The sequence below is a fragment of the Enhydra lutris genome, unplaced genomic scaffold (genome assembly GCF_002288905.1).
Source record: "Enhydra lutris kenyoni isolate GAN:26980312 unplaced genomic scaffold, ASM228890v2 scaffoldscaffold11, whole genome shotgun sequence".
NCBI classification, from domain to species: domain Eukaryota; kingdom Metazoa; phylum Chordata; class Mammalia; order Carnivora; family Mustelidae; genus Enhydra; species Enhydra lutris.
The window spans coordinates 35,527,172-35,543,400 of NW_019154095.1; the positions used below are offsets into that span (position 1 = coordinate 35,527,172).

A 16,229-nucleotide genomic window follows, 5' to 3' on the forward strand; every position below is an offset into this window, starting at 1 on the left:
CGTGCGCGCGCGTGTGTTTTTAAATACGGGGCTTCACTTCTGTGCGGTTCAATGTTACAACGCCATTAAGTCACAGTAGCAAGACGAAAAAATAAGAAGGGAAGGAGGAAAAGTCCAGCGTGCGCGGACCCAGAAAAAGGATCTTCCCGGCTTCTGCAGCTGACAGAGCTGTTGGGGGCGCTTGGGCGCTCTGCCCGCCAGAGTCGCAGCCCAGCAGCCCCCTTCCCGAAGTCCGGGCGCGACCAGAGTGGCGCCGCGGCGGGGGGATCGGGCGGGCCCGCCAAGGACTTCAAAGGCCCGGCGCCGCCGCCGCCCCCGCCCGCGCGCGCTAATAGTACGGTCCAAGGGGGCGGCTCCTGGGGCGCGGCTCCCGCGGCAGCTGATGCGCGCCCCGCCGGCCGGGAGGCGGGAGCCAGAGACCCCAAGACCCGAGCCGCCCGGCGCCGCGGGCCGGGCCCTGAGGAGGCCCCAGGAGAGGGATCTTCCCCGCGGGAGTCGCCGGCGCGGGGGTGGCCGCGACCGCACCGTTCGAGAAGGAGGACGAGGAGGAAGCGGCGTTGCCTACCGGCGGAGAGGAAGCGCTCCACCCGGGCCCCCGACGGCGCTCGTTTAACCACATCCGCGCCTCCGCTGGAAACGCTTACAGGCGTCTGTCACCCGTTCCCTCCATTTTGAAAAGGAAAAAAGGCTCTCCCCCTTCCCCTACTCCTAGGAGCTGGAGCCAGAGGAGCCGCGCTCATGGCGTTCAGCCCTTGGCAGATCCTGTCCCCAGTGCAGTGGGCGAAATGGACCTGGTCCGCGGTGCGCGGCGGGGGCGCCGGAGAGGACGAGGCCGGAGGGCCAGAGGGCGACCCCGAGGAGGAGGACTCGCAAGCCGAGACCAAATCCTTGAGTTTCAGGCAAGTACACGCATCCCTGCCAAGATGCAGACGTGCTGCCATCCATCCATCTGCGGCTCATTCTGTGTGCGTGTGTGTGGTCGCTCAGCCGCGTAACCATTATCATCGCAACGCTGCGTCCCTACCCGTAGCAGGGGCCCCGCTGTGCATTCGAAAGTTCAGGATGTTCTGTCCGGTGTTACCTTTCCCCCGTTTCAGTATGAGCTCGATTCAGAACCTAACCCGGCATCTGCAGTCTTTCCGCATCCCGGTCTGCTTCAGTCACTTTCTCTTAAGCTTTGAGCCCCGCGCCCCCGCCCCTACACACACAGTGTCACTGATCACACCCGTAGAACTTGGGGCCCTCCCTGTGGGGAAGAAGTCGCTCCCAGGCCCTCCTGGTGTCCCTGTGTGTCCCGAAAATGCAGCCTTGGTAAAGAAGGTCGCGTGATGACAGGCCCCTGGCAGCTGGTGAGAAATGGTGGTCTTTGCTGAGCTGTCACCGAGTGACTGAGGAAGGCAGGTGACCGTATTCTCAGCTTGGGGCCGAGTGAGTTCCAGACAGGTAGAGGCCTGCCTAAGAAAAAGGGATCGTGGCGAGAGCTGACTTAATTTTTAGGAGGAGGGGGCAATCTTAATTTTTTAAGCCTATGAGAAGGGGTTCTTGTTAGAAAAGGAGTCTGTTGAAAAGCGTTTTTGGGGGGATATCAGAAGAAAGGATGACCTCGGAAATAAATCGTGACGGAGAAAAGCTCAGGAGGATGGAGGAATATCAGGGAGATGGGATGTCAGGCAGAAGGCCCAGAAGGGCCCAGCAAGAAAACCCCATGGTGAGCTCCCACAGGCCAGTCCCTGCTGGGACTAGTGGGTTGTAAAGTTAGGCAAAAATGCTGGACTTTAGCCTCTGTCCATACGTAGACTGTAAAGGGTGTCGGAAATACCGTTGAAAGTGGTAATTCCTCATTTTTCCCCCTTGGCAGCTCGGATTCTGAAGGTAATTTTGAGACCCCTGAAGCTGAAACACCAATCAGATCGCCTCTCAAGGAATCCTGTGATTCATCCCTAGGATTGGCAGGACCAGGGGCCAAAACCCAAGGTAAAGAAAGACTTTCATTTTCTGTCTCTTTTGTTTAAAGTTTTGAAGATGTAAATGAGGAAAGGAGGAGTGTTAATTTCAGGCCATTTAAAAAGCTTTGGATTGAGTACTTACTAGGAAAGTTGTTTTAAAGCTTCTGGCTTATTTGAAATGTTTTTGTTTGCTTTTTAGGAATATGGTGGTCAGAGGCTTTCTTCCTAAGTAGTTTGTGTATTTGCAAGATGAAATTATCATTATCAGATATTCCTGCTGCGCCCTTCCCCCCAGCCTCCCCAAAACCAAAAATATGTGTGGTAATGCAGAGGTGGAGGGAGGTATGTTTAAATTGGCTTTGGCTATTTCTGAAGCTAAATCACTTTCTTCAGGGGTGTGTGTGTGGCTGGGGACAAAAATTATAGGTAAGAGTTGATTTATTTAGATAGAAAGGAATCTTTGAAATTGTTCACCTTTCCCCTCATCTACACAGGAATGGTGGTGAGCTTCTCAGTCTACCTAAGAAAACCTGGCACAGAGATTGTCTCCTAGCCCCCTCAGAGCTCAACCTTGAGCCTGTCCTTCGTCTACAAAAGCTTCTGTTGTTCCATTTAATTAGTAGAAACCTTTCTTGTCACTCAGCCAGTTTCGAGTAAAATTTCACCTGTCCTGATAGAATCTGTTTATCCACTTAATAGAGTACGCTGTGATTCAGCAATGAAAAAATCTTGCTGTCACTAAGCTAACATTATGGAGGGAGATGGATCTTTTAAAGGTTAAGCAAGATATTTATGTCAGCTTGTCTTAAGTATTATGGAGAAAAATAGAGCAGTGGAAGGAGAATAGGGTGTATGGGGTGGGAATAGAGATGCTGAAGGGTAATTAGGTGGAGCCTAAGGGAACTTGAGCAGAGCCCTGAGGGGAGATTGAGGGAACAGCCTTGCAGATTCTTGGGGAGAGAACCCTTTCTGCAGAGTGAATGGTATCCGCAAAGGCCTGAAGCAGGACCATCCTGGGATGGGGCGAGGCCCGGTGGTGGGAGGGTTTTGAGGACCAGGAAAGAGGCTAGTGTGGCTTGAGTGGAATGACTAGGGAGAGAACAGTAGGAGCTGAAGTTAGCCAGATAAAGGGAAGTCTGGAACATTTTGTAATGGCTTAAAATGACAGAAATGTATTCTCTCACAGATTTGGAGGCTGGAAGTCCAAAATCAAGGTGTCAGCAGAGCCACAGAGCCATGTTCCTTCCAAAGGTTCTAGGGAAGAATCCTTTCTTGTCTCCTTTAGCTTCTGGTGGTTACTAGTAATTCTTGGTGTTCCTTGGCTTGTGGCAGCATAATTTCAGTCTCTGTCTTCATTACATGACAGGCTTTTGCTGTGTGTTTCTGTGCGTTCACATGACATTCTTTTAAGGACACCAGTCAGTGGATATAGGGACCCTCCTAATCTTGTATGACCTCATCTTAACTTGATTACATCTGCAAAGGTACTATTTCCAAATAAGGTCACATTCACAGGTATGGGGAGTTAGGAACTCAACATATCTTTTTTTTTTTTTTTCCTTTTAAAGAGAGAGTGAGTACTTGAGGTGGGAAGGGACAGAGGGAGAGAGAGAATCTTAAGTAGGCTCCACGTTAGCCCAGAGCTCCACACAGGGCTTGATCTCACCACCCTGAGATTATGACCTGAGCCGAAATCAGGAGTTGGACAGTTAACCAACTGAGCCACCCAGGAGCCCCTCAACATATCTTTTTGAGGGACACAGTTTAACCCACAGCAGAGGGCTTTGAGCAGAGACATCATGCTTTGACATCCCTTTTCAAAGAGTAAGTAGCTGCTGTCTGGAGAAGGGACTCTAGCACATATGTCCTTGTTGAGTGCTTTCTCTTTTCCATTATCTGTCACTGTCACCCTACGATGGTAGATAGAGCCAGCTTTCAGTTATTCTCTTAACTAGTTTTTGACCTAATGATGACTTTTTTTCTAGCAGTTACCGTACATTATGGCTTCGTGACTTCCTCACAGGTTGCTTAGGGAAGTCAGGTGCTTTGTGATAGACTTCGCTGTGGAGCTGGCATTATTGGTGAAATGATCCCCACTTTTTGTGAGTTGATTTTGCTTTGAATCGGGAACTTTCTACTGCTCTTCCCCTGCTGAAAATTTAGCCATATTCTCAACTCATCCTGGTTGCTTTTCATTATTGTTTTTGGAAGAGACTGCATGGGAACAGGCAAGTTTATGTACTGGAGCACTCGAGTGTGGCACTGAGCCTCACAACACAGAAGATGCACTTCTTCATAGCTTCCCTTTTTCTCTCTTAAGATGGCAGATCAGAAAGGAGATTTGAAAGCTGGAAAGAACTATTTTGAAGCTTTCCCATCAAATTTAAATATGCTCACCAGACATGTTAAGTAGCTATTTGAAAGTCTCTTTAAATTGCCCTCAGCTTGGGCGGCCCCTTCCTCACCATTCTGTCAGCTGGTAGTCTGATTCATCTTGACAAATTCTTCGCTAATTGCGTAGAGGCCTGTATGGCTCAGGCCCCCAGAGCCATAGAGACCCAATTGTTTGGTCCTTCCTGTGCCACTGACTCTTTTTTTTTTTTTTTTTTTTAAATATGTTTTGGTAACTTCTAGCTCATACTCTATTTCTTACTCTCTCTAAAAGGTTTTCTTTTAGAGAGTCTTGGACCAGGGAAGCCCTGTGGAGTAGTAGATCGTGACTGAAGGCCATGTCTTTGGCAGGGGCTGAGGGAAGGGTGTACAATCTGGGAAATTACCGCTCCGTATTAAGAAGACTTTCAATTTAGAATCTTTAAATAATAGGATGATTGCATATTAGCCTGGTAGTATCCTGCCTTTGAGAACTTCTGCCCAACTTGTAGAAGGAGACTTAGTCCAGAGTCTTGTTGATGGCCTTGGTATACATGCACAGTAAATACAAAAATACTGCCAAAGCACAGGTCTAACCAGGAACGGTATCAGTGGACAAAAATTCCTAGAGACTTATTTCATGTTGAAGTCTTAATTTCTAGGCTTGGATGGTCCTCTTTCTCCTGAAATTGTTAATTGTTTGGCTCTTGACAAAGTTAGTTTTTCATATTTCTGTGGTTTCAGGACGTGGTCTTTCATATTTCTGTGGTGTCAGGACGTGGTAGGGCAGCAGGTAGTTTATATAAGACTATATCTTCTGGAGGGATGATTTATGAGTTGTTAGTCAGGGATTGAAGTTAACATATGTAAAAGATCCTGGTTTTCTATATATAATGGTCCTCCAGTGTATGGGCTGTATCCTGTATCCCATACCCGTGGCCCACCAAACTCCATCTGATTCTTGGAACACAGGGAAACATTTGATTTTCTACGTCTATTTGAAGTTAATTTTCTTTTTCTTTTTTAAGATTTTATTTATTTATTTGACAGAGATCACAAGTAGGCAGAGAGGCAGGCAGAGAGAGAGGGGGAAGCAGGCTCCCTGCTGAGCAGAGAGCCCTATGCGGGGCTTGATCCCAGGACCCTGGGATCATGACCTGAGCCAAAGGCAGAGGCTTTAACCCACTGAGCCACTCAGGCGCCCCTAATTTTCTTTTTATTGGAAGTTTTTTTGGGGGAACTTACAGTATCCGAACTCTGTATAATGCTTCTGGAGACAGAGTTATATGCCATTTTAGATATTAAAAGGTAGATGACCTTGCGGAGATTTTTTTAAGCCACAGATAGAAGCTGGTTTCAGACTAACTGCTAAAATAAAACTTGAACCAAAGAAGTGCCTTGAAAATACTAGAGTAGTGGCTGTAATATTTGGGCTGGTAATTCTGTGTTTTCTGTCTTCCTCCCCAACAAAGACTGTTTAAGCTGCTGCTATTACTGTTCCTTCTCTTTGTCTGGGGTTGTGTCAGTGAGGAGACATCACCTGTGAGAGGACTTCTGAAGAAGGTTCAATCTCCGGTTCATACCCCCTCCCCCCCCCCCCCCCGGCCCCCCCCCCCCCCCCCACCTTTTTTTGGTGAACTGTGGTTTTGTCCATCGTTTTAGATTTTAAAAGTGAATGTCCTCTGCTACTAGAAGTCTCCTTACCACACACAGACCTTCATTTATAGGTTGTTACCTTTTTTTGAGAAAGAAAATCTTAATTCATGCTGAAGCTCTCATATGCCCTTGGAACAACTAGTTAAATCTACCCTGTTTGATGTGTTAATTAGATGCCTCAGTATTTCAAAGACATAGGATAGTTCCCCTGAAATAGAAGGAAAGATAAACAGGATCAATCTGCTGATATTTACTGCTGGAGGCCTGGGGGGAATGTGAAGTAGTTTGTTGACACACTTTGGTAGTCTAGATCAGGAATCAGGCTGTGGCTCATAGACCAAATGTGGCCTGCTTCCTGCTGTGGCCAATTATTGTTATGCCTGAGAGCTGAGAATTATTTTTACATTTATAAATGGTTGAAAAAAATTGTGCTGTGTGAAAATTATATGAAATTCAAATTTTAGGGCCCATAAATAAAGTGTTATGGGAATGCAGCCACACTTGCTCATTTAGGTGTTGTCTCATATGGCTGCTTTTACACTAAATTAGCAAGGTGTTTCTGTTTGTCTTTAGGTAGGCTCCACAACCGCTGTGGGGCTCAAACTCACAATCCTGAGATTCCGTCATATGCTCTATCTATTGAGCCAGCCAGGAGCCCCTGAAATAGCAAGGCTGAGTACTTGGAACAGAGAATGGCCTGCAAAAGCCTAAAATATTAACTGTTTGGCTCATGACAAAAATGTTTGCTGACCTAGTTCCACACTTAAGACAATTTTGATAAAAATCTAAAGCCTAAGTAATTTGGGATAACTTTATAAAGAAAGCAGCAAGGCAGTTGCCTGGGTGGCTCAGTCGTTAAGCTTCTACCTTAGGTCATGATCTCAGAGTCCTGGGATCTAGCCCCACCAGGTTCCCTGCTCATGGGAAATCCTGCTTCTTCCTTTCCCACTTCCCTGCTTATGTTCCCTCTCTGGTGCTATCTCTGTCAAATAAATAAATAAAATCTTAAATAAAAGGAAAGCAGCAAGGCTATCCATGATTAATTAATGATGAAGCATGGTGCCAGGTGCCATTAGTGTGGGCCTGTATGGTCAGGTAAGGCTTTAGGGTAAGACTGGTTTAGGCTGGCTGGCTATTAGCCTCCCTTGCAAAACACAGATGTCATTGGTCTGTCAGTGTACCTGATTTTCAATTAATTAAAAGATCCAAGGAGTTATGAATAAAGGAAATTAGGAAAGAATGAAGAGAGTTTCGGAATCATTTAGTATAAGTACAAATATATAGATCTTAAATTTTTACCCTTTAAGTGTTTCTTAATTGTTTTAATTTAATGGTTTTAATTTCATTTAATGGTTTTAATTGGGTGTTTCAGAATTTATTTGATGGGTGATGTGGTATATTTTTAGTATATATTGTAGGGTTGAAATGGTATATTTATTGGATTGTTTCAGACTATGCATATATTAAGACCTAGAATGCAAATCTTATTAAAATGTGAGCCTTAGGTTTTTGATTCTAAGGCTTTGGGTTACATGTATAAGAAAATAGTATGCAGACATTTTTCATTAAGTATTTATTGAAGTGTTCCGGTCGAATCCATGAGTATGGTTCTCCTAAGAATTTAGTTTAACATCCTCTCCCTGTCCCTACCACAGGGATGGCTTTAGTAGAATTTCCTAGAAATAATGGGACTAATAAGGACCCTTAATCTTACCTAGTCTAATAGTTCAACCCCATGGCTCCTTCAACAATACCTGAAACCATCCCAATCTTTTTATTTTTTATTTTTTGATGTAATTGGCTCTTTCACAGTTGAATTTAAATTTTTGTATTATAGCCCTGTAAGATGTTTAAAGCTTGAAAACTTCAGCAGCATGGTACAATTCTGTTTTTCCCCCCAGATACATTTTTAGGGATCAGGGCCATGTTTCTTTGTTGCTTTATTTATATCAGTGTAATGAGCCATGTAGAGCTTCTGTATGGTGTTCTGCCCAAAGAGAAAGTTTTCTTGGGGAAAATAAAAAACTTAGGGGTGGGGAAAAGTCTGCCTGTTGAAAGTAAACATTTTAATAACTACAAAGTATTTTTCTTTCAAAACGAACAGTGAATTCAAGATCTTCTTGAGAAATGTTGTAAGGATTAAGCTGATTTCAGACTTGTACTCCCCAGTTTGGGGCTTACCAGAGCATTAAACAAAGCAAGCTAGCTTAGTTTGACAATTTGTGGTGGTTGAAGGCATCGGGTGTATGTGTCCGGCTGGGGACAACCCTTCCAAAATGGTGTTGCTGCCATTAGATGTTCCACTTAAAAAGAAATGGATGTGGTCTAAAGCCATTTAAACATTTAGGTGAAAGAGTACTTGTAGTGTCTTTTTCAAGTGGGGAGTAACACCCTTCATAGGAAGTCCTGGCAGCATAAACCAGTTCATTGAAATCTAACCTCAGGTCAGTGATGGGAAGATCCTGGTTTATCACCCCAGAACAAAACAGCCATTTTGGTGGGGATGTGATAAATGAGGGTTGCCGAACTGCCTGAAAACTGTTAGCATTGGGTCTAGGAAGGGATTGTTGCTTGTAAGTTTCGATCTCACCCTCACCTTTGCTTGTATGTGAACCTAATTTTATGAGTTTCCACAAACATGATCAGATCTCCAGGGGTTAGATTGTTAATGGCCAAGTGGGTATTTCATTATTTCACAAATGAAAAAATGTAACCGGGCAGTTATGTTTGGCAGATAAACATATTTTCCTAGCCAGTCCAGGTACACTCTTTCCCATGTCATTGCCAGAAATATAACAGTATATTGTTGATAATATAAATAAAACAGTATATTGTTGATCTCCAGCTTTCCCACCATAAGACTCTCCCCTAGCAGACCACCTGGCTTTCTGCGTCAGCTGATGTTGAGTGGATTGGAAGCAAGTAGGCTTTTTTTTTTTTTTTCTTTTCAGCATCTCACTTGATATTTAGAACATTGATGCTATGAGATAGGATGCATGTGATCTCCATTCCAAAGATTGGGAAATCAAGGCTAGCGTCTTTACTGCTCATAGTAGAGTGGGGTCTTAAATTCAACTTTTAAGATTGCACTTCGAGAGCTTTATGGGACATATTATATAGCTTATCTCCCCAGGGCATCCGCGATTCTCTCTCTTCACTGATTAAAGAGAAAACTTACCAGAGGAAATAAAGGTTCTTAAAATGTTGCCAGGACAAGAGTGTATGATGGGGAGAGAACATCCTTCAAAAGTACCCTATTAAGTGAAAGTAACTTAAAAAAAAAAAGGTCAATTGGGGATATATATTCCACATTTATTAATTTGGCACGTATAATACGTGAAATAAAAAAATGTACTTCAGGAATTTTGAATATCAGGAGTTAGTAGCAAAATTTAGACACAGAGCCAGCAACACAGGAAAGAAAAAAAACGTTACTGGGTAAGCAGCTCTGTTGAAAACATTTTGCACCCTTAATGCTTCACTTCAGCTCATCAGTGAGAAATTAAGAGGAAGGGGACATATTCACTAGTAGCTTTTGGTTTCTCTCTCCACCTGTGAGTTGTGTGTGGGTAAGAGGTACGTGCAGAGATGTTTGCAGCCTCCTGGGACTCTGCACCTATTTTGGGATAGAAAGAGGAGTTTCTAAGAGGCCTGTATTAGTTATCTATTGCTGCATAACAAATTACTCCAAAACTTATTAGCAGCTTAGAACAATAAATATTATTTCACGTAGTTTTCATATGCCTGAAATCTGGGGAGCAGCTTAGCTGGGCGGTCTGGCTTAGGTTACTTGTGAGAAGGCACAGTGTTGGCTGGGACTGTAGTCATCTAAGAGCTTGACTGGGGCTGGAAGAACTTATCCTCAGGTAGCTCACTCCTGCCTGGCAAGTTCTTTATTATGTGCACGGACCTCTCTGTCTATGAGGTTGCTTGAGTATTCTGGCATGGCAGCTGACTAGCCACAGAGTGAGTGATGCAAGAGCAAGATGGGAATTGTAATGTCTTTTATGACTTAGCCTCAGAAGTCACAGTTATTTCCACAATATCTTTTTGGTTCCACGGATCAGTCCAACGGCATGATTGCCAGGAGATGGGATTCATCTCACCTGGTAAATGGCACCCTCACTGTGGGCCATCTTGGAGGCTGACTAGCATAAAACTGTTTTCTATTTCTTAAAAAAAACTTATACCAAAGGGTATGATTTCAAAGACTTCAAACTTTTTTATTATTCTCTTCCCCTGGGGCCTCTTGGCTACTTTACCCACCCCTTCCTTTTGCCCCTTTTCTTAGACTGCAGGAGCAGAAGAGACAAGAGAAATAACACGGTCTTCAACCAGGGTCCCTGACCTGTTGTGGCGGCATCTGATGTGCCTGGTGAATCGGCTGCTGTTGCTCTGTCTGGAGGCTCATTTCTCTTTTCCTTTATCCTGCATCAGCTCCCAGCTCCTGTGTGGGTGGTTGCTACTTTGTGAGAGAGGCAGTTGGTATTTTGAATTCTCCAGTAATTATTTCTGAAGAGATGTACATTCTGGTTGTTTGGCAGCAATGGGGTGAAGTTACACAATTTCACATCTCTCAGAGGAGTCCCATCTGTTAGCACGTGCTCTTTCTCTCTGCTCCTCCTGCTGCAGGGGTTGAGGATGGAGGAAAAGTCCTACAGGGAGGGCCTTCCACAGTTTCTGTCTGTGGTGGGGGATTTCTAATGTATTTGAAATGTAACCTTGAACAAATCCAGATGGCTCTGAAACTCCAAGGCATCTCAGGAGCGAGAAGAACATATTCATTGTTGGATGGGTTTCTGGGAAGAAGGTTTGGCTGCCTGGTGGTCAGACACTCATGTTTGGTGGGCCCCTCCCTCTTACGAAATTGTGATCTTGGCCTTCAGAGTAGAGTTTGGATCTCTTTAAGTAAAACAGCATAACAAGCTGGTTTGGACATTTGAAATGTTTTCTTTATCCTTAGTATAAGCTTTTTCAGCTTATTAAGTCGCTTTCCAGATTATTCTTTAACTATGGAGTCCTATTTTGCAGTAAGCCTCGTCAGGAGTTAGAAGCTTATCTCAGGAGAAATGGCATCTGGCGCTTTGTCTCTTGCAAAAAACTACTAAACTTGCCCCTGCACCCTTCTGCAGCTCCTGAGTAGTGTTTTACTTGGTAATTTTTAAATTTTTTTTTTTTTTTTCCTGGAGGGTGGGGAGGAGGAAGTTTGGACAGTTTATTTGTTGCCGTCTGGGTTTGGTCAGGGGTGGGTGTGGGTGTGGAGAGGGTGTTGGGTGTTGATGTTTTTTTGCTTTAAGTAGTGACATCTTAAAATTATGGCATAGCTAAGAGGATGTTCCGCATTTTCCTGCCTTGACTCACTCACTTGGAATCCCCTCCTTATTCTCATGCTTCTGGGTGACCTGGGGGCCCAGTGGTTGTCAGGGGAATGTGAGTTCTACAGCCTATACCCTGAGGTTCTACCCAGCGTTCCTGGAAAAGGCCTGCTTGTACTGTTATCCCTCCTGCAGGCAATATAGATCGTGTCCACTTCTACTCTATTTTAAGGCTTGTGCCCTTGACTAAGTGGCTAAGAATGTACATATATAAAATACATTTCAGCTTTGGGGTAATCAGAGGGACTGACTGGGAATTCAGATGTAAAGCTGGAAAAAAAAAAAACCCTCGAATTTTGGACACATGCCTAAATGCTAATATGTACCTTATTAACAGTCTCCTCAGGTCAGATCACTTTAGCAGGAAGGGGTTGGCACAAGTGCCAGAATCACACTTATTTCCCTCCTAAAGCTTGGATTCAAACAGGGGAGGAGGGGGTGGGAGGGCAAGACCAAGCCATACATTTGAGGGAGGAGAGCTCTTCAAAGGGAAAAGGTCAAATGAAGAACAAATGTTAATCCTTTACAGCTGTTGGTTTAGAGCTGCACAGCTTTACCACTACTTACATGTACTTTTTCTGTATGTAAAAGATAATCAGTTGAGAAGGAAGTCCTTTATGTGTCACACACTGGCCCCGCATGGCGGGGCACCAATGGAATATCAGCTCTGCTTTGGGTGCTCTGGTTTGCTGTGGGGACTAGGGCCTAAGACCTCCACCGAGCGTAGTCTGGAGGAAGCTAGCCGGCTTGTTTCCTAGGCTTCTTGGCCTCCTTGGCTTCTCCAGGAGTTTTAGCAGCAAAGAGATAGTTTTAACAGGGGAATGTGTGAGGGAGGTCTTGAAAGAAGTCAAATGTTAAAAATTAGCATTGAAAAAAACAACATCTCCTCCCCAAACAAGAACAAAGCTTAGAGCTTGCTCATTGTCCTGTCTCTAGGCTGGTTCTTAAATTCTCTGTGTCTGTTGTAGGAGAGAGGAGTGATGTCATTTTTTTCACCTTTTTCTGTAAATAGACTCTATCTAGCACATTATAGGCTTCCTCAAGAGAAATTTAAAATCCTAAATTGATGTGATGGTGAGACCTACACCTCTCTGAATTACGTGTCCCTACAAATGATATATATAAGAGACTATTTAAAGCATTTTCTGAAATGTAAGTCTGTGGTGTAGTAGAACATTTTAGTAGGAATTGGAGGACAGTGCTCCCGCTCTGAGCCTTTGAGCCATATCCCTTTTTTATTTTTTAACAGTTTTATTGAGATCTAATTCACATGCCATACAATTCACACATTTTAAGGGTCTAGGATTCAATGATGTTTAGTATTTAGTATATTAACAGAGTTGTACAACTGTTGCCTCCCTCCAATTTTTAGGACATTTCATCACCCCCAAAGAAACTCTGAACCCATTGACATTCCTTTGCCATTCCACCCTCTAGTCCTAGGAATCTGGTAATCTAATTTGTGTCTCAGTAGAGTTGCTTATTCTGGACATTTTATATAACTAGAACTATACAGTCTGTAGTCTTTTGTGACTGCCTCTGTTCGTGTCCATGTTGTAGCATGTATCAGTACTTCATTCGTTTTTATTGTCAGTTAGTACTCCTACATGGATATGCCATATTTTGTTCAGTTGATGGATGTTAGGGTTATTTCCACTTTGGGGCTATTATGATTCATGCTGCTACAGACACTTCCTGTTCAGGTTTATGTGTGGACATGTGTTTTCATTTCTCTTGGGTATGTATCTAGTGGAATTGCTGGGTCATATGTTAACTCTATTTCTTACACTTTGAGGAACTGTCAAACTTTATCCCAAAGTGGCTGCACCATTTTACATTCCTACCAAGAGTGTATGAGGGTTTCAGCTTCTCCACATCCTTAGCAACACTTGTTATCTCTCTGTTTGATTTTAGCCATCTTAGTAGATATGATAAGTGACATCTCCTGGTTTTGATTTGCATTTCCCCAATATCTAACAGTGTTGAGCATCTTTTCTGTACTCATTGGCTGTTTGTGCATCTTTTTGGGCAAAATGTTTATACAGATTCTTTGCCTACTTTTTAACTGGGTTATTTATCTTTTCATACTGAGTTGTAAGAGTACTTTAGAGTCCCCTATTAGATATGTGATTGTAAATATTTCCTCCCATTCTGGGGGTTGTCTTTTCACTTTTTTGGGGGATGGAGGGCAGAAGGAGAGGAAGAGAGAAAATCTTAAGCAGGCTCCATGCCCAACACTGAGTGATCTCAGGACCCGAGCTGAAATAAGAGTTGGGCACTTAACTGACTGAGCCAACCATGAGCCCCTCTTTTCACTTTTTTTTTTTAAAGATTTTATATTTTTATTTGACACAGAGAGAGAGATTACAAGTAGGTAGAGCAGCAGACAGAGAGAGGGGGGGAAGCAGGCTCCCTGCTGAGCAGAGAGCCCAACATGGGGCTCATCCCAGGACCCTGAGACCATGACCTGAGCCGAGGGCAGAGGCTTAACCCACTAAGCCACTCTGGTGCCCCTCTTTTCACTTTTTTGATGGCATCATTTGATGTGTAAAAGTTTTTAATTTTGATGAAGTTGGGTTTCCTACTTTTTCTTTTGTCCCTTGACAAAATGTCCAAGAACGCTTTGCCTTTTAACCCACAGTCACAAAGATTTATTCCTTTATTTTCTTCTAAGAGTTTATAGTTTGAGCTCTTACATTTAGGTCTGTGATTGATTCTGAGTTAATTTTTATATATACTGTAAGGAGATGGTGCAGCTTCTTTCTTTTGCATGTAGATGTCCAGCCGGTTGTCCCAGCATCATTTGTTAAAGTCTGTTTGAATTAATTTTGTGCCCTTGTACAAACCTTGTCAGAAGTCAGTTGATCATAGATGTAAGGCTTGGACTCTGAACTTTTGTTTTATTGATCTATATACCTTTCCTTATGTTTATCTTACACTGTCTTGATTATGGTAGCTTTGTAGTAATTTTTGAAATCAGGAAATAAGAGTCCTCCAACTTTGTTTTTTTGATTATTTTAGTTATTCTCGGTTCTTCACATGTTGAATTTTAGGATCATCTTATTAATTTTTGCAAAGAAGCCAGTTGGGGTTTTCATAAAGATTGTATTCAATCTGTAGATAAATTTGGGGAATACTGTCATGTTAACAGCATCAAATTTTCCAATCCATGAATATAGGATGTCTTTCTATTATTAATATTTTTAGTTTCTTCAAATGATGTTTTATAGTTTTTAGAGTACAAGTCTTGCCCTTCTGTTATTTTTAAGTGTTTTATTCTTTGTGGTACTATGATAAATAGAATTGTTTTTTTAATTTCTTTTTTGGATTTTTTTATTGCATGTGTATAAAAATACAATTTATTTTTGCACATTGATCTTGTATTTTGCAAATTTGTTTCAATTCATTTATTAGTTATAATCGTTGCACATTTCATCTGCAAACAGAGGCAGTTTTTACTTTTTCCTTTCCAACCTAGATGCTTTTAATTTCTTTTCCTTACCTAACTGACCTGGCTAGGACTTCTCGTACAGTTTTGAATAGAAATAGCAAAAGCTGATATTCTTGTCTTGTTCTTGATCTTAAGGGGAAAGCATCAATCTTTTTACCATTAAGTAAGACATTAGCTGTAGATTTTCATGACTGTTCTTTATCAAGTTGAGGAAGTTCCCTTCTGTGCATAGTTTGTTTGGTGTTTTTGGTCATGAAAGGATGTTGGGTTTTGTCAAATTCTTTTTCTGTATATATTGAGATGATCATGTGGGTTTTGTCTTCCATTCTGTTGCTATATTACCCTAGATGATTTTCAGATGTTAAACTAACCTTGCATTCCTTGGATAAATCCCACTGTTTATGATGCATAATCTTTCTTATGTGTTGGTGGATTCAGTTTGATAGTATTTTGTTGAGGATTTTTGCTTCTGTTTTCAATAGGAGATATTGGTCTGTAGTTTCTTTCTCTCGTGATAGCTTTGGGTTTGGTTTTCAGGGTAATACTGGCCTGATAAAATGAATTAGGAAGTCTTTTCCCCTCATATTTTTCACAAGAGTTTGTGAAGAATTGATATTAACTCTTATTTTTTTTAAGGTTTTATTTATTTGAGAGAAAGAGAGAGCATGAGCTGGGAGAGGGGCAGAGGGAGAAGCAGATTCCCTGCTGAGCAAGGATCCCGATGCAGGACTCAATCCCAGGACCCTGAGATCATGAACTGAGCCAAAGGCAGACGCTTAACCAACTGAGCCAACCAAGCACCCAATATTAATTCTTTAAATAATTGGTAGAATTCACCAATCTGATCCAAGTGTGTGTGTGTGTGTGTGTGTGTGTGGTGGGGGAGTTTTTAATTTACCAATTCAGTCTCTGTGTTTTAGATCTATTCAGATTTTCCATTTCCTCTTAAGTTAGATTCAGTAATTAGTGTCTTTCTAGGAATTTATCTACTTAGATTATCTAAGTTATCTAACTTGTTAACCTACAGTGTCTCATTTTTAAGTGGAATTAATAAGCCCTGCTGTGCCTTTTTCACAGGGTTGATTTGAGGATCCATTTGGGTAATGTTTTGAGGATCAGATAAGTGAAGTATTTTTTTTTGTTGTTCTAAACTCTTAGTTCTAGGAAACACTATTACTGTCTGCAATTTAGTGTTTATACTGTGCTCCTCTTCTGTCAATTGCATTTCAGGGGATTGATTGTTGCCCTTGTTACCAAAGGAATATGAACTAAGTTTGGGTTTGAGGGGGAATTGAAGTGATTTGGGGGCCTATTTCTGTCTGTTCCCTGGGGAGTGGTAGAACAAATACATGAGTGCCACATTAGGAAATCAATTGTGGGCTCTGACCCATTCTGCTCTGAGCCAGCACTGAGAACAGCTGTTTACTTTCC

General features: G+C 42.6%; 1 protein-coding gene across 14 annotated transcripts in view; it reads left to right on the plus strand.

The window, feature by feature from the left end:
* LOC111144570 (transforming acidic coiled-coil containing protein 1) overlaps window positions 1-16,229 on the plus strand; it is an 88,174-nt gene that overhangs the window by 27,931 nt on the left and 44,014 nt on the right. For 7 of the 14 annotated variants that reach the window (XM_022498913.1, XM_022498917.1, XM_022498912.1 and 4 more), the window contains exons 1-2: window positions 11-899; window positions 1,859-1,974. The exons of 1 other annotated variant lie outside the window; for it this stretch is intronic. In XM_022498913.1, the coding sequence (XP_022354621.1) occupies window positions 739-899; window positions 1,859-1,974 (277 nt within the window). In that variant the 5' untranslated portion in view covers window positions 11-738. Of the gene's footprint in view, window positions 1-10; window positions 900-1,858; window positions 1,975-16,229 lie in introns of those variants that run through there. 6 more of the 14 variants (XM_022498918.1, XM_022498920.1, XM_022498921.1 and 3 more) reach the window with 2 other exon arrangements.